Below are 22,414 nucleotides of genomic sequence, written 5' to 3' on the forward strand. Positions count from 1 at the left end.
GAGCAGAGCTAAGGAGAGGAGGGGAGGGAGGGGAGATAGGAGGGGAGAGGAGGGGAGGGGAGGGGAGATAGGAGGGGAGAGGAGGGGAGGGGAGATAGGAGAGATGTGAACAGGGCTAGAGCAGAGCTAAGGAGAGAAGAGGAGAGAGAGAGGAGGGCTTATGGATGGAAGGAGATTAAGGGTGGTGAGATAACTGCACGCATGACCACCTGCTAAGTTGAGCTGTTTAGGTTGATAACAGACGTGTAAAGCTGCAAAAGGCTGCTGTGGTTTCCAGTGACAACAAAGCGCCGCAGCAGGAATGCACCTTCTACCAGGGCCTGCCCATCACGTGTGAGGAATAGGTTGCCTCGTAGCGACGGGGCGCTGATTTGTGGGAGCAGCTCTGAGAGGTCTCTGAGCACACACTTATCCCTGCAGATCCTGAGAGAGCCTTGCAGATGGCTGATAATGCCTGGAATGTTCCTCTGGGCTTAGCAAAGTGGTGGGCCTCTGTCTGTTCAGCCAAACTCAATTTGGAGCAGAGCACACCTATTGCTTTTGGAGCTTGGTGCATCATTTCTAACAAAGGGCATCCAAATATCTGTCGCCCTTAGAAGGGAAAATTACTGGGAAAGTATTTAGGTCAGTCTTGGAGATGTTTTTTTGAATGTGGCTCTAATAAATGACTAACACTAATAGCAATGAAATGCCAACGATACAGGTCATGCATGCGATTGGCGATGAGGGAGATATGGGACGGAGGAACTCTCCAAGTTCTCTCTCTCTCTCTTTTAGCTGAAACGTGATGATGGCCCAGTGGGCCCAATGTGCCTCTGTCTGGAAGTCATCAAAACCTCCCAGCCTCTCTTGGAACAACAGCAGTACAAAAAAACACTGGAATATGGATATCCTTATCTGTGATTGATAGTGCAGAAGCTGGGGGAAGGAATGGTCTCAGAGAGATATGTGTACTTCTTTTCTGAGGAACCACTCTTCTGGGCCTAATTAAACATGGTGCCGGTTTTATTTGATTCTTACTTTCATTGTATCAATATAAGGTTGAGTCAGTCAATACTCGCGTAACCTCCTAACCTTTTTATAATTTGTCCTCTCCAACCTGTCTCGGTTTCACTTGTTCATTTTCTGTTCTCTCTCCTAGGTAACGGTCGGGGAGATGCCTGTAAGGATGACTTTGACAACGACAGCATCCCTGACTTCCTTGACGCATGCCCAGAGAATGCTGCCATCAGTGTCACTGACTTCCGCAAGTTCCAGATGGTGCACCTGGACCCCAAGGGAACCACACAGACGGATTCCAACTGGGTGGTGCGGAACCAGGGCAAAGAACTTGTGCAGACAGCCAATTCTGACCCTGGCATTGCTGTCGGTGAGCGGAACCATAAAGACCATCTAAAATAATCACTCTAATCACGCGCTAATTTTCATTTATTTAGATGCTGATTCTTATTCTTCTTCAAAGGGGATTCTGAGCAACAGTGCCTACTTTTGACTGTCATGAAACCTACCACAAGGGGGGTCTGCTAGATTCCTCCAAGGCGTTTCAGGATCTTGGCCAGTTACCCTGTCAATTGTCCTGTAGATCTTGTTATGAACATCCCCTCATTAGTAGTCAGGCATTTATATTAGACAGTGTTGACAGGAAAGTATGAGGTGCAAATTAGAGTGTGCTAAGTGAGTCTTCTGTTCTTCTCCCCCAGGTTTTGATGAGTTCAATGCTGTGGATTTCAGCGGGACCTTCTACGTGAACACGGAGCGTGACGACGACTATGCTGGCTTTGTCTTCGGCTACCAGTCCAGCCGACGCTTCTACGTGGTCATGTGGAAGCAGATCACGCAGACCTACTGGGAGGACAGGCCCTCCAAGGCCTTTGGCATCTCTGGCGTGTCCCTCAAGGTGGTCAACTCCACCACAGGCACCGGGAATACCTCCGCAACGCCCTCTGGCACACGGGCAACACCAAGAATCAGGTGAGAAGCCATTTTCACAATCAGATCATTATGTCTTCTCATGAGAACACACCTAAGCCTTGTCTTCATTTCATATTCTTATTGCAGAGCTAAGCTTAGTAGTACTTCCCTTCGAAATGCCTTCAAACATGGTGTTTCCTGGTGTTTAACCCTCTTTTAGAGACGGTTTCCCCACCTAGCTCTGTAACTTTTAGAAATAATTTTATAATTTTGTAATATAATTAGGATTTAACACATTTCTCGTTCGTTGCTCAGGTACGCACACTTTGGCACGACCCCAAAAACATCGGCTGGAAAGATTACACAGCCTACCGCTGGCATCTCATTCATAGACCCAAGACCGGTTTCATCAGGCGAGTTAGAACTTTCGCTGCTCTTCACTGGCACCTACAATGAAAATAGATGAATGGGATATTTAAACAATGCTACGGTCAACCACAACTTTGAAATGATCATAATGAACTCCATATGCTTTATGCGTGTATATTATTGAAATGTTTCTTCCCCATTGTTTTCTAATTGAACTTTGACCTATCTGCAGGGTTGTGATGTACGAGGGGAAGCAGATCCTGGCCGACTCAGGTCCCGTCTATGACCGGACATTTATTGGAGGCAGACTGGGGCTGTTTGTCTTCTCTCAGGAGCTTGTCTTCTTCTCCGACCTCAAATATGAGTGCAGAGGTGAGCTTATGGCCACACTTATGACACCCTTAGCATTCCTGCTTTATCTGCTAATCCTAAAGATTTGCATCTTTTCTTCTGCAGATAACTAATCTGAAGATCACCGTTTCCATAGACATGCATTTACCAGATCCCATACTACAAACATGTACTACAGAAGTCTTCAGGTAACCAATAACAGCAGAAAGAGCAGCAGAAATCCAAAGCCATGGCACCAAATTGGACTCATAGTCAGGCAATTCTAGCCATCATTTCTGCTTCTGTCATTAAACTATTCAGTGACCTACACCGGATAAAGGATGTTTTGAACGTGTGATTCAATGAGGAGGCTGGATGTGGAGTCCATGGCTAAGACTCAATGCAGGACATTGCTTATACCTAACCCTCGTGCTAATTGCACTTACATTTACAGCAGTACAATGTTGAATCCTGCCACCTTGAACGGACCCTTGAGGGTTGCACCTATTTCCTCAGTTTCAGCTGATTATTTTGTATGTATGTAGCAAGTAGTCATGTATTTTCAAAGGGAAATTTGTGTTTCGATCTGTAACATTTTTTTTTAACACTCTCAAAGCTGAGGGAAAGATGTATCATTTTTAGACCGTCTAATTTTCTACTGTAAATTATTTGCTTTGTGTTGCTTTTCCTTGCAAAGATATAAAATTCATGTTTAGTTGTGTGATCTGCTATTGCCAAAGAATGTAAATATTTATTTATTTGTTTACACTGACAGCATTTCACCATTGAAGTGCCAAGCAATACTCAGTGTTAGTAGCGCTCACTCATTTTGCATTTAGTGTTAAAAAGGATTGAATTTGGTTCATCTTGGAGAATCAAGTACGTTTGAATGCCGGGGGCTCTCAGTGAGGGACAATTCTTTTTTTTTTTTTGGAGATAAACATTTCCATTCGAGGTAACGTTGCTTCATCACATATCTCATAACCACATTACACTTACGCTTTTGGTCATATGGAGCAACTTAGTAAATGTCAAACTTTCGTGTAACACGAAGAGCATAAAATCAACCAGAGTTGATGCTATTCGTGCTTAAATAAATAGGTGACATAGTCTCCCTGTCAGCCCAGGGTGGCCTTCAGGAGCTGTGAGGCCTGCCGTGTGTGTCGGCGGGGTGAAACCACGGCACATGGGGAAACTATGTGAGATGAGAGATGCCCTGCGTGCTTGTCATTCTACTCTCTGAGCTTTGAGTGAGTGTGAAATTAAACCAGGTGCCAGAAGAATAACTCTCTTTCGTCTGGCAGGCATGGTCAGTATTTCATTTCTCAAGGTCAAGTGTGTAGATGCCACAGCCACTTTCAGGAAACCCTTTTTGTAATATAAAGCACATGCATACCTGTAGATCGGCGCACAGTTGACTTGGGGCAGAGGGGGGTTTAACGCATGAAACGAGAGGAGTGAGTGAAAGATATGTAATGTGATAAGGCGGCCATTTTAACTCTCAGGAGCTCACCATACCTCCTCATCAGACTCATGCTAAAGCATGGGACTGGACCACATGATCAGCCATCTATAGCTTGCTACTGTATGTCTGTGTGTCTTGCATTATTGTTTTGAATGTTTTTTTTTTTTTTTTTCTGTTTTGTAACACACTTTGTCATGCATATACCTAGCAACATTCAATATTCAAACCAAACAAGCCAGCACATGAATAAACAGTAATAGGTTTATCTGTCTCATCTATTGTTTTCACTTCTGCTTTTGGCAATGCATGCTAAAACCCACAACAAACGGAACTACAAATAGAACACATGCAGTGAAACATTTTCTGCACTGCATTCCTTTGTCACTGAGCGCTCAATGTACACCGTTTATTGGCCAAGTCATCAAAAACAGGACAAGTGCATTCATGGCTATTAGTTAGTAGATTAGATATTTGTCTCAGTTGACTGCTCATTTTGTCACATGAAAAAGAATCAATATGTTGAGGAAGCTGCCATCTGTCAAATGCTGAGAGAAAGTGTTTTTTTTTTTTTTTTTTTTTTTTTTTTTTTTAAACAACCATGAGCTTTTGTTGATACAAAAAGGTTGACAAGGCATCTTCGTGTGGTCAACAACAGCTGTCAGCTTCGTGCTGTATTGTGCAAAGACAGGGGTCTGTGGCTGTGTAAGTGACTGCAGATTCTCTGTGGTCTTCACTCTCTGTGTGGCTGTCAGATGTCAGCCTGGCCCCTAGAGCAAGAGGTGCTGCAAGGCCTTGGTCTTCACTTTGGCGCGCATACTTGTCTGGCATGTCTGACAGATTTCTCGGTGATGTCCAGAAAGATTGTGTGATCCTCCAGTCCAGGCACAGCATGAGTTGGAAAGGTCGAGAATTAAACTCGGGGAAAGAAACCAAACTTGACAGAAGAGAGAGATTCTTTTTTTTTAAAACATCAAAGTTTGATGAATGATAGAATGATATCAGTATTCGTTCTCTTCATGCCCACAGGGGAAATGGAAACACATGGGTTAAATACCGACGGCAACCAAAAACAAAAACATTGAGCATCTATAACAATTATTTCTGATCAATCAATCATTCTTGCCTTGTCATCAGTGACAGAGTTCTGCTTTGGATTTCACTGGAACCATTTATATAGGACTAGTTTAAGAAATCAGTAAGACAGACTTTACCTTGAAAATATGGTCATAATTACTGGATTTAGATGTCTGGTAGAGAGATGAAGAGTGACGATAATCTGTGAGAGAGTGTGAAAGTGTGTGAGAGTGTGTGTGACCTGCAGCTGACAAAACAATCGTTAAAGACTAATCAGGGGAGAGTGTTAAATTAAACGTGGGCCTCACAGTGCATAGCAACGGAAACCCCAACAACAAGTCCATCAACAAGCAATGATTACTTTGACTGGACTACAAGTCAGATTCATTCAACAGGATGCTGTTGCAGGCAGGTAACACTCCAACTGCTGTTGGAGCTGCAGAGGTCCTGGTAAGTGCTGATTGAAGACTGATTGCTATTCCTAATGGTGAGCATGATTCACTCAGCTGACATCATGGGTTGGGGTGAAAGCGATCACACATGGGAAGACTTTGATTCCACTTGAGTGAGAGCATTTTGAAATCCATCTCAAGAGAGCCCCTCTTTGTCCTCAGAAACGTGGTTTTGCATGTTTTTCTGACATTTACAGGTTCCTACAACACAATAAACAGGCGCACGGATGTTTTTCGGGCTGCTAGGCCTGCTTTTATATGTGCTTTTAGTGCAGAGCCCCTGTGCAGCAGTGTGCTGAAGAGGTTTCTGCAGACGTTAAGCACCGTCGAGCAGCCTCTCTTTTCATTAAGGGGAAATGACCCAGGCTCCCACTGGAGACAGGAGAGATGTTCCATGAGAACTGGCTTCCAGAACTCAGCTTAGTGTTTTGGTCAGCCCCAGTGCTGTGAGTGAGCCTCCCTCCGAGAGGATAAGGAAAACTGAAGGAGAAGCCAGAAACAAGATATTAAATTCAATCTATAATCCAAAAATAGAGAAAGCACAAACTGCAATTTTTCACTCACCTCTACTTCGACACAGTGGAAAAAGAATCACCTGAGAGGAATGTTGTTTAACTTGAAGTTTATTCTTGAAGCTCCTGGTTGTATGCAGTTTTGCAGCCTGCACATAAGAACGGTTCATCTTGCATCAACTCAGTGCTGAAAAGGGACTGAAAATAGTGTCAAGAAGTACATAGTTATTTTTTCTATCTCTAAACACATGGCTAAAGAGTTCAGCATTTAATTATAACAGGATCCGACACAAAGTATGTTGGCAAGGACACATTCCTGTTTCAATGCTTGCCATGTTCTGCTCACTGCTGTCATGTCGACCCTGTCCTGCTAGTTGAAGCCACTCAGGGTTAAGTCGAGCTGATAGGTAGCTCTTTGGAGCTGAAGCTGAGGGTCAGCCAGTAGAGGGGGGTCGCTGGCTGTGAGGGGCAACACATCCGACACCCCCCGACATGCATCTGGAGAGAAAATGGCCGACTAACTGCCAAAGACCTGAGCAGAAACATCAACAGTTGTGAACCTCATAATCAGAACACCCAATTATTACAGTGCACGCGGGACATAGTAACAAAGGCATTGAAAGCCGCTGGAAGCCATCCATTGCTGTGGAGAACAGATGGGAACAGATGTCAGACAAAGGGTGAAGGGACATCTGTTGTGTTTCAGGAAGTGAAGTTTAACAGTTTAATGAATATCAACTGCTATCCTTTTTTGGTAGGCTGGATATCACGCATCAAAATCAACCAGCTTTTCCAACACCCTGTGTCTCATTCTACACCATTGATTCTTTTATTTTTCACGTAAAACATAAATTGACTAAAAGCATATGCAAAACTATCTGGTTTAGGAATGGTATGTTTTAAAGGTCTTTTAAAGGTCTAGAAATTCTGCATATATCAATATGTATAAACTCTCACACCACTGCGGAACATGCTCATTATTTTAAATCACTTGATCGCATCTTGATCTCTTGACGAAGAGACGCAAAGTCCAGATGTTTTCTATTTTTGCAACTGTCTTCAGATTCTCAGATCTGCGGATCCATGGAATGTAAAAAGAGGATGTTCACCAAATCTCTGATTTGCTGAAATTGAGTACAGAGAGAGAGGGGACAACTGTTTTGGCTTCGTCCTCCCTGCCTCCAAACATTAGGGTTTAGATGTGTAACTAGACACAGCACATAACGCATTCTTCGTAAGCCCATGTCATTATGAGATCACCATCACAAGCATATTCAGAAGTTCAGAGCCTGGGTTCTTGTCTGTGTTTAATGATTATGATTTGCATTTTACAGAAATTGGCAAAAACTATATTGAATAGTATATAAAATAGTCAGGCTGCATGTGTCCTTGAAATACTCTTGGTGCATTCTAGTTGCACTTGGAAATCGGAATTTCCCAGTCCCTAGTGGGAAATTTCAACAGGAACGCCCCCTTCAGTCGGAATTCCAACTCGGAAAGTCAGACGAACCCTGACTTCAGAATCCTGAACGGCTGCCCCCACGCATCAACTTTATTAGCACTTATGTCTTATTTGTGTCTCATTAAATCAGTCACACACACAGTACTGTCCAACTTCTGTCTGTAGGCTTGTTGCTACGGTGATTGTATGTGAAAAATACTGTGTAATGTGTTGTTATCAACTAGCATTGCTAAGATCTGGTAACAATTGGTAACTACGGAAACGTGGTCAACTTGAGTGTGATTCCCAGCTCTGAGTTCCGACTTCTCAAATTAGGCACACATTTAGTCTAATATTTATTATATTTTTGATAATATCTGAGAAGAGACACCTTTTTCTAAGCTAAAGCTATTAAAACATTCATGTCATTGCAAAAATCACCAAAAGTCACCAAAATAAAGATTACATAGACTACGTTGAAAGACTGCTAAAGTATGATGATGATTTTAAAGGTTTTTGTTAGCAACATATGTTTGGCACCGTCTCTGTCTAGTGTCATCACCGAATCACTCCCCCACACAACCATGTCTGTAGGGACGACGACTGATGAGCCCACAGCTAGGAGCCATCGGCTCTCTCCTGGCAGTCCTTGGTCTCGGGGGCCACCAGCTCTCTCCTGGCAGTCCTTGGTCTCGGGGGCCATGCGCCAGGAATGACTTCACTCCAGATCCTGATGCCCATGCTTCTTGGTCATGTTGGGCTTGCTGTTTTTAATGTCCCACTGGCACTCTGTTTCACAGGACATCCCTCACTCCCTCACTCCCATGGTTCACGTGTGCTCCCACATGACTGCTGGCTCAGCGCACGCCTCACTCAGAGGACAGAAGCACACGCAGAGGACACAAACTGGCTCACCGCACGCCTCACTCATCTGAGAAACACACGCAGAGGACACAAACTGCATCACAAGAGTGGCTTTGTTTCTGTGTTTCATTTAGCAGATTTGCATCTCTCAAAACTTGCTAACATTTGCTTGATTTCTGATTATGACTGATTATTCATACTTAAAATGGACACTTGGCAGATAGCAGATAGCAGAGAAGCTGAATTAGACTATTACTATTGCCAAGACCATGAAATTACATTCAGACATTCTATAAATTCATGGACTGTCCATCTAAAGTCTAAACGCAGTGCAGTCTAACGGCTGGCATTCCTGAAGACCATAAACCCTAAATTGTAATATCTTCCAAAATGCTGATCTTTCCGTGTCCTCAAATACTTTGCCTGACGTGGCATTCAGATGGGCTCAGAGCCTAAGTCACCCAGCATGAACCCGTTGCCAACGGGACGGCTGCCGACCCAGGAACACCGAGGCTGATTCATACTATTCGTCTTCACAAACTGTTCACCAAATAGAGAAGAAAAATGATGGCTAACCTTCATTAAGCCCCGTCATTAATCATACTCTTGTCTGACAGTACGGCTGAGAGCATGGGAGGACGGAGAGGCTAATGAATGGGTGGCTCTCTGGACGGCTGGACTGGGATCTGAAGCAATGTCAAAACAGCTTTGTTGTGGGAAGCAGGAGTTGACGCAGAGGCTAGATGGAGGAAAATAAGAAAACACTGCTTTCCTGTGATACATCAAGCTTCCATTATTTAGGGCATGGCCAACTTGCAAAAAAGGGGGCAGGTGCTTTATATACCCAAAGGTTTGTGTGTTATTTTCTGAAAGACACACTTCCTCACCTTTGAAGAAAGCCGAAATTTCATCACTGTTTCCATATTTACACTTGAACGAGCATGGCTCCTTACCACATCTCAAAGAAAACAGTTCCAGCTATTTATACTGCTCGGCTGCCATGCTCCAGGTACAGTCATTTAAGTAGCACGGGACTCTTTTGCTTTGTAATTAAAGCCAGATGCCCACTGCAAAAAAACCTGCCTCAGCCTAATTAAGTCTTTAAAACACACGGACAGTAGCCTTTGACCTTACGTGCGCTCGGTCACGTGTAAAAGGTGTTGTGATGTTGGTTTGTATGTAATGCCCGAAGATTGAGCCGTGAGCATGCCAACTGCTTGCAGCTGTGTCATTGAAATAAAGAACGCAATTATTAAAAAGGTTATGGAACTCACAAGAAGGTCAACGGTCACTTATTTATCGAGGCAACAGACACACTGAAACTGCTGACAACGATTGAATGCTAATTGGCTGGAAGGGACACAGAGGAAAATGGACACGGTGTGTTTTTAGGAGACATCAGGATGACATTAACATTCCCATAACAGGCCCATGCCATGAGCTCACGGTGGATGTTTTCCACATTTCAAACGCAAACTGTGAAGTTTATGTGTACATGTCAGTCAGCTGTCCAGGGGCCTAGGGAGTGATTGATGTGAGATGTCAAAATAGGGAGAAATGTGTACCGGTGATGAACGGCAGTAGCAAGGGGACTTCATTTACAGGCCAATACGCTATAATTACACAAGATTACGTGTGTTGTAACGCATGCCAATTGACCTAGGCATGTGTTGACTCACTGGGTTAGGCGAATGCAAAAACTGCACTGAATTTAATGACTATGGTAGTACTTTTCTGAAGCACACCTTCACAAGGTGAATATATAAGTTAGTTTAGTCTCCGCTTTCACCTGTGTCTTGTGTAAATCTGTCCATGCTTTGATCAAACGAGGGAGAAAGATATTATAGGTATTAATAACTGTCCACTACTGTCAAGTAATGTAAGTGCTTCACACAGCAGGCGTAACAGATCCAGATCCTGCTGGGTCTGGACTCATAACTCTGAGACAAGTTGTCTTTATTCCCCTCTCTGATGGGGGGAACGTCAGGTTCTCAGGTTGTCCATCGGGGTGGCTGGAGTCCTACAAAGGGGTCAGAATCGTTGACAAATAAATCAGGGAAAGTAACGCAGGAGTCATTTCTCTGAGGGGTTCCCGGAGCGCGGTGCGGAGCGCGGTGCGGAGCGCGCCAGGTTCTGGCTGACTGTGCCGAGGATAAGTGCCCCTCTGGGGTGGACCTGAGGGCCAGGGATGACTTTTCCAGATGCTTCCGTCCGGCAGAGAATCTGTGGTTAGGACCAGATGGGAGTTTCTCTCTCTCTTTTCCTTTTTTAATCTGGCTGCTCTGTGTCAGAACCAACGGAGCAGGCCTCAGAGCTCATTACTGAAGGCAGGCGCAGCCAGGAAACTCCACTCTCTCCCCTCTCAGGCTTGAGAAAAACACATGCAATGTCTGCAAGTCTGTGCTCTATGTGGACCCAATCAATGACATTGCGAAGAGAGAAGGACTGAGAGAGGGATGGAGAGAGAAGAGAGAGAGAGAGAAAAACAGCTGAAAATATAGACACGGAGCAGCCGTCCCTCCAGCCAAACACACACTCATGACAAACGAACGTGGTGCCCTGCAGAGACGTTCGGTGTGACACACAGAAGACAAAGCAGCGCCTGGGGCTGGCGGGGGGACAGCGGCCGTCACAGCTCGGGCCCCAGGGCTGGCGGGGGGACAGCGGCCGTCACAGCTCGGGCCCCTGGGCAGCCTGGGAACCCGGGAAAGCTCTGAGGAGTTCCCGTGGGCCAACAAAAACAGTCCACCCACAGCAGTGCAGCGCAGCGCAGCGGAGCACAGCACAGCACAGCCAGGCCCAGTGGCCATCCGCTGTTGACTCTGGCAGGAGCTGGACCTGAGGGCTGAGCCGTGTGAGCTTCCTGTGAGGGGGAGGGAGGCCACACTCGACACAGGCTTAAGTGGGTGATGATGTTGGTCCGGCTGTGGGACTGATGAGAACTCTCGGGCAGTTCCTCAAGTGTCCGAAATGGTGTTCAAACATCCTGTTCAGTGACCCGTAACCAGAGGGACAGGGGAATACACACTGATGCCATACGGAAAAAAAAAACCCACCTTTATTTGCTCTCTTTTGGACTTATCTAACCATGGAGACGGACATGGACATGGACTGTTGTTTATTTATTTATTTTTTCAGTTGTTATTTATTGAACATGATCATTCTCATACTAAAACTAAGTAAACACAGGGTTAGAGCTAATGAACATGAATACTGAGGACTGAGGAAGTATACAAGTAATTTGGTCTGGGAAGGAAAATTCGAGCTATTGGTCATATAGCTCTCTTTTTTACAAAAGATTACGTTACATTTACAATTTCAATTTACAAGATACAATTTGTACTCTTCTTTGAGAATGTAGTGAGCACTTGAACCCTTGGACCATTCATTTGTAGTGACTTGTTTAGAGCTACTAAGGCGTACAAATATTCAAGCATTTCAGCCTTTTATTCAGCTCTTACAATCCTTCTCATGTGACCTAAATGCCCATGAAGAACATAATTGATGGCTTTTATATGACACAGTCATACTTGTATAGGGCATAACAAACCTATAACGTGCTGCTACAAAGATGTAGATCCCAGCCTCTCCAGAATGTCTTATCTGTTCTCCCTTATTGACAAAACAAACACTGGTGGGGGTGCCATTAGCATGTTTTCTGTAAGCATTTCAAAATGATGTGAACACATGACAAAACAAGCTTGCCTGAGTGCATACATACAAACTGAACTTCAGTTAGTAGGGAAAAACACCTGAATCACTCGTGCATTATGCAGCGGTCCAGCGCCCCCATGTGGTGTTCTTCACTCATTGTCAAATTTCCCACAGCACTTTGCTGCACCATTTTGCTTGCGTTGGCATTCCATTAGTCTCTGAGTGAAGTTGTTCATTTGTGAATGTGCCAATCAAGAACAGGAGCAGTAATTAGGGCGTCAGCTAATGTTTTGACCTAATTTCACCCATTGTATCAATGGAACTGAATTGACTATTCATGGTCCATTCCTCTGCATCACTGCTCCCAACCAGCAAACCCATGCAAACTCAGTGGAATACCCACACCATGCACTGAAACCTGAGAGGCATGCACTGCCCTCGGACCAATACTCTCATGACCGTCATAAAGGAGGCCTGCACTGCCCTCGGACCAATACTCTCATGACCGTCATAAAGGAGGCCTGCACTGCCCTCGGACCAATACTCTCATGACCGTCATAAAGGCTCACTTTGTGTGCACATACACCTCGTCGAATTTGTAGAGAACATCCCCATGTGCTGTCATACTTCATTTATCACTTTTGTACATTACAGTGCGAATGACAAGAAGGCAAGGGATGCTTCCACCTCTCTGATTTGAGACAACAGATTCATGGTTATTATTCAAGCTTACCATATATGCCTCAACCTTAAACATTGACACAAGGATCTTTGATTCAGCTCAGCAGAGTTCTGCCATAACATGCTGTGCCAGCTCCTCCCAGAGATACCAAACTCAATGGGTTTCAGCTCCTCCCAGAGATACCAAACTCAATGGGATTCTCAATGACCTGTGTCATTGAAATTCAGTGGTGTGGGGTAGACAATACACAGTCGGTTTTTGCACATTCATATTTTCTTCACTGGAGACGTATGAAAAACCCAGGCTGCAAAGAATACATTTATAATATTTTATTTATGAAACTATAAACATAAAATATGTATTTATGAAACTATAAACAATGCAGGATAACAAATACATGTAAGCAATTTAAAATGAATAAATATGAATGAATGATTTATTTCAAGAAACACTGGCAAAGAAAAACCTATCGATTATTTTTTTCTGCCTAGCTGTGCAGCAGGTCTCCATTTCCCACTGATGAGCCAAAAATAGCTCCGAGCAGCAGACCCGAGTCTATTCTAGGTAACCTCTCGCCGGCCAGCTAAGGTCCTCATAGCCTTGGGGTAGAGGGGTCTGACTCAGCACATCCACCTGCAAACTGCAGGGCTAGCAGGATGTGCTCTACTGCAGAGTCTCAGCCACAGACAGTGATGACACAGTCATTAGCGTTGTGGGCTCTGGAGTGCCACTGTGTCAGTAAAAGAGACAGGAAATTCAGATTTAAAATATCAATACTACAATAATGGAATGAATAACTGCATCTGTGAGGGGACTGAGGGCACCTTGGCTTGGTTTCAGGGTTTAGAAACACTCTGAATTCATTAAATAAATTGAAATACAGTGAGTTTCTAAATGTTTCGATGTTGGTTGTATGCTAGCATGCTTTATGACCTTGTCTGACCGAAGCGTTTGAGGCCCTTGAGTTTCATCACCATTCGTATGCAAAAGGAGAAGTCACTTACTGAGCGGGATGTGGTTTTCATCTCATGCTTTGAACGTAGCAGAGAGCATTGTTTATAGCGCAAGAACAATAGGGCTGACATTTCGTTCTAACTGAATGTGAAACTGGACTAAAAGAGAAAGGCCTGTGTGTTAACTACATTAAGTGACAGCAGCTGGATATGCAGACTGTAGCAGAGGTACATCCATTTATTGTTAAAGAAAGTTCACTAAAGAATGAACATTCTGTCATTAGATACCTAGCCTGAAGCCACCAGCTAACATTCAGGTTTTTTTTTGTCTGTGTAACTCAAAAGAAAAAGGTGTTAGAAAGTTGATTATTAAAATAGATCTATTTCCGTGTAATGAAAAGAAGTGGAAGCCACTTTCTGGCCACTGAAAATGTGCTAACATATTACATGAACAAGCGTACCCAAAATGTCGATATTGTAACTGAGTAAATATTAATGGCAGATTTTACTACCAATATTAGTTCGATATTTGTCCCTTTAAACCACTATCAGTCCCTCCAGCCTCTTGCAATGGTTTGTTTTGAATGTTGTAGAAGGACTGAGAAATGTGCACACTCCCTGCTCACCTATGGTGACCTAGCATTCTTCGTATTGGCTATTGTATTGGTAGTCACGCACCTTACAAAACCTGTTTGACCAGAGAGATTGTCACTGATAGTTTCCAAGGCAGGTGTATACGTCGGTGGGTGGGGCATCGAAGACTTTTTTAATCGAGCCCATTGTCCTTTAGACGGAACTTTAGACGGAAAGATGATTTAAGGCTCGTGTTCTCGTTCTGAATCATTCGCTACGTAAAATCGTCCTAGTGGTCTACAACGAGTAAGCTTTCGAAAGGTGTGCCTGTCGCCGTCATAACTTACATAGCACCGCCACCATCCCTGTCAGAGACGACGTCACTGTCCTCATCATTATGTTTCAAAGAAGGACACAGAAGAGCAGGAAACCGAGCTGTTGAAAAGTTTCATTTTCAGAGCTTCTGATCTCCAGTATTTATTTGGTCGCCACACGTCTGTCGACAGACAAATACTTAATTTACCCTGAAATAGCCTACCGGTCGCCACAAAACGACATGCTTCAGTGTCACACCGGGAGCTCATGTATGAGACAAGGTAATAAGGCAACGTGGTATTTTCTGTGCCTTGTAGTGAGCTATGTATTATACCTGATATTCGGAGCTTTGATATTCTCTTCTGTGGAATTACCTTACGAGGACGACCTGAAACAGGATCTTCGAACAATCAAAGATACATTTCTTCAGGAAAATCCTTGCATATCTGATGCTCGGCTAGAGGAGTTTCTTTCGAGAGTACTTGAGGCGAACAATTACGGAGTGTCCGTGCTGAATAACGCATCCGCAAACAGGAACTGGGATTTTACCTCTGCGCTATTTTTCGCAAGCACCGTTGTCTCCACCACAGGTAAGATGGGTCACCTAGCAAACCAGAGAGTGACCTTTTCATACAAATCCTCTATCTTAACGTTTGGTAATTGTATACAAATAATACAATGTTTACTATGGCTTTCTTTACGTTAGTGGTTGGGCGACTTGCTGCATTCAATGATCAATTACTTGAACACTTATTATGGAAATATATTAGGGATCCACAACTTAAAACACAATCCTTTGGATTGTATATTGCCACGTAGCCAAAAATATTGAATTACCTTGCCGGAGTTTGGGGAAAAAATAACATGTAGGGCCTACCTGTGTAGGCAACTAACTTTTCCCTGCCCTGTTACTTCGCGCTTACCTGAAATATGTCAGTAAAAAGACTATTTAGAGCAAACCAAGAACATGTACATTCATTGGTAAACAAAGGTCTTGAGAGATGGCCTCTCCCAAAACACCTCGGTTTCACGGTAACGCGCGGCTCAGGTAACGCGCAGGTGAAACGAGACACCAAGGTGTAATAGCGCCAGTCAGAGGTCACGTGAGAACAAAGAGTTTGTTTCCCGTTAGTGTATTTCCTCTCAGAAAGATACAATCTGCGTTCATCTCAAACTTATCCGGCTATGAGGCCTACACAGACTACAGAAATATTATGACAAAACTAAACGATTCAGAGAAAAAAATATGGTTTTACAGAGATGCAAGGTATTCTCCTATTTTGTGAGAACAAAAAGCATTTGTAGGAATGAAAGAAAAAACATAATTAATATATGTGTCACTAGATTCAGGAACTACACAATAATTGAGTAAAAGGTATCCATTACCAAGCCTTAAATGCATAACCAAATTAGTTACTCTGCAGAATTTATGATAGTTTCAGAAACCATTGGCTTCCTAATGTCCATACGCGCTCAATTTCACATTCACATCTTCTTCAGTGGTCTGATTCTGAGGGTGTGGTGTAGCATAGCGTGTTTGAAAGCTAAACCTGTGGACGGTGCTGCTATAATTCCTCCTCTTGGCCTTACGTAATGTAATCCACTGCATGTAGGACAGAGATCAGGAGAGGATTTCACTAATCACAGGTAACATCCTGTCTTTTCTGAAAGACCTCTACAAAGACCTTTTATCAATGTCATCACTTATCAGCAGTTTTAAAGCAAAATGCACCTCATTCATTCAATCATTATTCACTGTAAAACATGTATTGAAGAGTTTTTTTTTTTTGCCTCTCTGTGAGCAATCCCTTTGAGCATACGCCAATGACGACTGTTATGGAAAATGCATCTCTGTCATCTCGGTTTTATTCTTCCCAGAGGCAGCTAAGCATGTGTGTGTGTGTGTGTGTGTGTGTGTGTGTGTGTGTACTCCGGAGGCTATGGACACTCTGAGCATGTGTGTGTGTGTGTGACTCTGGAGGTTATGGCCACTCTGAGCATGTGTGTGTGTGTGTGTGTGTGTGTGTGTGTGACTCTGGAGGTTATGGCCACTCTGAGCATGTGTGTGTGTGTGTGTGTGTTACTCTGGAGGCTATGGCCACTCTGAGGATGTGTGTGTGTGTGTGTGTGTGTGTTACTCTGGAGGCTATGGCCACTCTGAGGATGTGTGTGTGTGTGTGTGTGTGTGTGTGTGTGTGTGTTACTCTGGAGGCTATGGCCACTCTGTGTGTGTGTGTGTGTGTTACTCTGGAGGCTATGCCCACTCTGAGCATGTGTGTTTGTTGCCCTGCAGGCTATGGGCACTCTGTGCCACTCTCGGATGGGGGCAAAGCCTTCTGCATCATCTACTCCGTGGTTGGGATCCCCTTCACCCTCCTCTTCCTCACAGCAGTGGTGCAGAGGATCATGGTGTTCGTCACGCGGCGGCCTGTGGCCTACCTGCACAGACGGCTGGGCCTGTCTAAGTCCCTAGTGGCTGGAACCCACGCCGCCCTGCTGGCCCTTCTCACCGCCTCGTGCTTCTTCCTCATTCCTGCCATAGTCTTCTCAGCCCTCGAGGAGGACTGGAACTTCCTGGAGTCCTTTTACTTCTGCTTCATCTCGCTCAGCACCATTGGCCTGGGGGACTACGTCCCAGGGGAGGGGTACAACCAGCGCTTCCGGGAGCTCTACAAGCTGGGCATCACAGGTGAGGTTTGGGAATGTTTGGGGAATGTGGGTCATCGAGAGGGAGTGGGACTCATTCAGCCTGCTAGTATTTCAAAAGCAAAATCCATAGTTAGAAAACCAAACTACATAACCCAGATTTGACTGAATTAATAATAGTATTTTTTTTTTTATCAATACAGAGAGCAAAATATTGCCTTTGGTTTGTATGTTCTATAATGCTAATGATACGCTTATGAGAAATGAGAAGCAATTCTGCAGGAGAATGAAGCATGCACAGAAATGGCCGATTTGCTAAGCACAGGCTGAAACCTTCCTGATGTGTGTGTGTGTGTGTGTGTGTGTGTGTGTGTGTGTGTGTGTGTGTGTGTGTGTGTGTGTGTGTGGGTGTGTGCCTCATGATTGACCAAGAGCAGTGGAAGGACAAGTCCTGCGGCTGTACTGGCCAGAGTTACTCATATGATCTGACTTAGCATATACTATGTTCAATGCAGTATACAACTTTGAAACAAAATCCCTCTCTCTCTCTCTCTTTCTCTCACACACACACTGACACATATTTTGTCATCTCCTCATAGCTTACCTGCTCCTGGGCCTGGTCGCAATGCTGGTAGTCCTGGAGACATTCTGTGAGCTGCAGTCTATGAAAAACTTGAGGAAGATGTTCTACCTGAAGAAGGAGAAGCCAGAGGACCAGCTGAACATTGTGGACCACGACCACCTGTCCTTCACCACCGTGTGTGAGCAGACCACCCCTGTGGCAGAAGAGAAGGGAGATCTCGTACTAGATGGGTCCTCTATAGACCAACTTAATGCCAGTGACAACATTGTGATGAGATGAGAATGGTTCCCCTTGTTTTCATCGGCCCACTAGTCACTAGAGAGGATTAGACTTGAAATGAGTTTTTTCTTTTTAAACCTACTGTCTATTTCTGAAGCTGTATAGGCTGTCTTGATGGTATATCAGGGGCTTTACTTGTTTAGGTAGTGCTTGTGATTGGTGAACAGTATTTTAATTTTTTTATAAATAATCGTTAGCCTAGTGTATTTTTATTTAAATGTTACCGTTGTGCCATGCCACTACTACATACTGTAGATCTGAATTAGTGCACAATAATGCATGGCTGGTGTTGGGAGGTTTGTAGTGTAAAACTGTCAAATCATTTGTTACAGTGTAACAGGTATGGGCTGGTCCCTGATGAAGTAGTATAGAATAACGTCTTGCCATAAACTGTAAATGTTGCCAGTCAACTGTTCAGTGTCTTAAGGGTGGAAAGCAACTGCTTTGCGAACACTGAACAAGTGTACTTATTGCTAATAGCATGGCATCTACTTGAAACATGATTATGAGGTACTGTTAACAAAACATGCTTCTCTTAAGAGAATTTCTTTCTCAAAAACATGATGGCATTCTTGAAGTGGTTACCAGATACACCCCCCCCCCCCCCCCCAAATGAGACATCTCTATTGTAACAATACTCAGCTGTTCACTCAAATGTCCAGGAGGGGGTAGTGTTCATGCTCTGCCAGTATAGTGATGCCATGACATAACCCAATGTACAGCACATTTAAAAGCATTAGTCATGCTGTAGCATGATGGGACTCAGTCAATAACATTCCATAATGGGACATGTCTAGGGACCTACTGAACTGTGTAAGTACTGCAGCAACAGTGAAAGTCATTTTTGTAATACAAGGTGCTTTATATTCTGAAATTCTCTGAATCGTGTCCTTAGTATACAGCACCTTAATTTACTTTCTGCACGTAACATTCTCAGTCTGAAATCAGATATAATACATTGACTCAGTGGCAGTTTTCCAGTCACATTTTATTTCCCCTCATGCCAGCTCTATGACTTGCATTTTCACGTCAAGGATCTCATTCTTTACACTGAAGGGATATACGGACATATATTATTTTATGTTTATTCATTTAATGTATACATATTTGACAAATGGTGAGTATCTCCTGAGGGGGGAAGTACATTTTATTTTCCTTATTTTCTTTACAGAGTATTCCAGACATTTGCTTCAGTAAATTTACGCAACAACAACAAAAATGTGTCGCTTTAACTCATGCTGGGGACATTAGCTCAGAAAATCACTTTACAAAATAATAAACTCAATATTTGGTGCATTGTGTTTGTGGTCTGATTCATGTACAATTGTAGGTTTGGGTGGGCTCAGATGTTTATAGGTAAGTTATATTTTGTCTTACTTATGTTTATTTTTTATTTATTTCAGTTTATTTGTGTGGTGGGCTGCACTGACACTTGCAGTGCTGCTAGACTATATCTGCTATTGGACATCCTGTACATCTAATAATAAGACCATATGGTCTATTTAATTAGTTCCCTACAATGATGATAAATTATTACCAGTAAATGTACTGTCCGTCCACTCTGCAGTCCGTCCTGAGTGGTCCCCCAGTCACATCTGACCTCTTTGTGTATGAAGTGAAGCTGCTTGCAGAGCCAACCAGCTGTGCCCACTGATGTGGCCTTTTGTTGTTGAAAAAAAATTAAAATTCTAATAGAACACTAATATGCTGTCATGAAAAAGCATGGTGAGGACACACTGTCTCACAATACTCTTTTACATGTGTAAAGTTTGTTTCTTCGTGTCCGGCATTTTGTTTGCATTGTTGTATTTTTTTTGTTTCAAGAAATGTAAAGATGTCACCTAAAGCAACAAAGATGATACATAAAATATTGCATTATTAGAAAACCTTGTCTTATAAATGTGCTTTTGGAATTACATAATTGTTTTACTTATGGAAGCAGTGTTGTGGTCCACTTAGTGTTTCCTTGCATGCTATCATACATGTTGGAACCAAAGTGTAATATTGAAATACTATCACTATCATACATGTTGAACCAAAGTGTTAGGTGAAAATTCACCCTAGTTACCTCAGGACTCCGGAGCTGCATATAAGTATATTTATTAGACAAACAACAACAACAATTGCAATCGGGCTAACTCCCAGCACAAGGCTGAAAGTGAAGCAATATTAAACACATCGCACAAGGTTTATATAGACAGAAGTTTAGCGTTCAGCAGGGAAAACCACGTGGTGGATTTCTGACGTCTGAGGCTCAGGATGGACGTTTTTCACAAGGTCGCACAGAAGCACAGTTCGACCCTTCTTATCACCTCTGGTCTAAACATGCTCTTGTACATATGCAGACTAAGTGGCACCTAATAATCTAAGTTGCTTTCATAAGCACATGATTCATACAAGGAATATATTAATACAAGGCACTTGATTCAAATATTCTTAAGTCATTAACAGTGCTTGGAAATTATCTCCATCACATAGTTTAATAGTGAAATACTATCATACATGTTGGACCATAATATTGAAAATTGTTGCTGAAATCCACATGAAAGCACATTCACCATTGGGAAAAGAGTAAGCTGTTTCATTAATGAAAGAGTTGTAAGTACATATTCTCTTCCATGGTAAGCAGAACACAACACAATCCCTGGTTTTAATCTCATCCTTATGACAGTATAAACCAGCTATTATTTTCTAAAAAAAAATGTATTTGATTGAATCGGTTGGTCTTGGAGACGTACAAAAGTCAGTAAAGTCATTACCTTAAATCACACACTGGCACTGAATTTGTTCAGTCATGGGGGATCTCCAGGTAAAGATCAGGTATTTAGTAGATGCTTTTATCCAAAGCGACATACAGACAACCTGCACTTTTCTAACAATATACAGTAGATATATTGAACTCCGTAGCTATTCAACAACAGTTTATCTAGCCCCAATCTTCAATGCAAAACCTTTCATTATCCTCTGACGGAAGCTAGCAAAGGCCAAAGGAATCTCTGTTTATACTAAGTTTTGTTTTCACAGTTCTGCTACTTTAACTGTGACTTTGGTATGTCCTTGATACAGCCATCACCCATGAGTTGATCTAAAAGGCATCAGAGACTGATCATTAATCTCCCTCCTCCAGCCTCCCCACGCTCTGGGTCAGTCTCCTCTGTCTCCGGGGCCCCCAACGATCTTTGCAGGTCTGCCTCCCATGGCTGAGGCTCCCTGGGATCTGCGCGGGGTTCTTTGTGTCAGTGCGTGCCAGAGTCAACCTGATCGCCTCTCTCTCCGCGGCATTCTCCGTTACTGAGTGTGTCGGCTGGCTTATTGATAAGCTCTGTCGGGATTTTTCACCTGACTAAGCACAGGTCTCCTCACAGAGGGGAGCCAAGCGCGCTCGGCGGCGAGGTTCTTCCCGATCGATCCGTGCCAAGCCCAGGCCCCTCCCCACTCACACACACACACACAAACACACACACACACACACACACGATCCTACTCCACCGTTCCAACCCCCCCTTCGAGTCATCTCTCAGAAGCTGGCGCTGGACAGCACCGCTGCCACACTGCTGCTGACGGGAGCCCCACACATGATGCACCGGCACAATGCAGCGAGCCGAGCAGACAGCGGCGGCCACCTGCTCTCCACAGCGCACCCGCTCCAAGAGGTAAGGGCTCTTCCCTTATGATACCTGTGTCAGCAGTCTCACCTGGCCCGGGGGCAGCTGCAAGGACAGTTTAATGTCAGTTTTAATGTCTATCAGAGTAGGGCTTTGAACTAGTGAAAGTATGCTCCGTAAATACTATTATTCGAATCTATTCGCTTGTTGCTCTGTTCATGCTGGCAGACATGTTGCATGAGAATAAACTTTTGATGACCTAGGGTACTTAAAATGCGTTAAGACAGGTTTGCTTTTTCTGTTGGTTCTGTTTTGTAACATAATGACTCTGATCGTTCGGAAGCAGCACAGTTCTGTGGCAGTGGTTGCAAACAAAAATGATGACATTGCCCGATTTTAAGACTTGAAAATATCACACGTCTTGTGAGGGACATTCTACAATGGTCAGACCTTCTGATGAAAGAAAATGCACTCAAAATACATGAAAGGTTAAGTCACATCTCATAGCTCCGGCTGTATTTTATGAATGTCACAATTTCGCATCTCAACACCTTAGAGACTGGGCTAGCAGTCTTAGGTCGTAACTGGATGTGACCAATGTTAGAAGTAAAATAAGAGAACCTCTTTTAGTTATGTTGGTCACTGTGCTATGAAACTTCTTGGAAACTGGTCCACTGTCTGTTTGTTTTCCACAACTGGCCCCATC

General features: G+C 43.6%; 2 protein-coding genes across 2 annotated transcripts in view; both read left to right on the top strand.

Annotated features, from left to right (window-relative positions):
• thbs2b (thrombospondin 2b) overlaps nt 1–4,586 on the top strand; it is a 20,604-nt gene extending 16,018 nt beyond the window's left edge. The window contains 6 exon segments of the mRNA XM_031582967.2: nt 1,142–1,369; nt 1,701–1,922; nt 1,925–1,971; nt 2,227–2,324; nt 2,513–2,652; nt 2,737–4,586. Of these exon segments, the coding sequence (XP_031438827.1) occupies nt 1,142–1,369; nt 1,701–1,922; nt 1,925–1,971; nt 2,227–2,324; nt 2,513–2,652; nt 2,737–2,744 (743 nt within the window). The 3' untranslated portion in view covers nt 2,745–4,586.
• A 9,463-nt stretch (nt 4,587–14,049) lies between these two features.
• LOC105896932 (potassium channel subfamily K member 1-like) lies at nt 14,050–19,399 on the top strand. Its single transcript, XM_012823746.3, has 3 exons — nt 14,050–15,185; nt 16,889–17,284; nt 17,841–19,399. The coding sequence occupies exons 1-3, from the start codon at nt 14,837–14,839 to the stop codon at nt 18,101–18,103; spliced, it is 1,008 nt and encodes a 335-aa protein (XP_012679200.2). The 5' UTR covers nt 14,050–14,836; the 3' UTR covers nt 18,104–19,399.
• The last annotated feature ends 3,015 nt before the right edge of the window (nt 19,400–22,414 follow it).

This window comes from Clupea harengus, chromosome 16 (assembly GCF_900700415.2).
Source record: "Clupea harengus chromosome 16, Ch_v2.0.2, whole genome shotgun sequence".
Taxonomy (NCBI): domain Eukaryota; kingdom Metazoa; phylum Chordata; class Actinopteri; order Clupeiformes; family Clupeidae; genus Clupea; species Clupea harengus.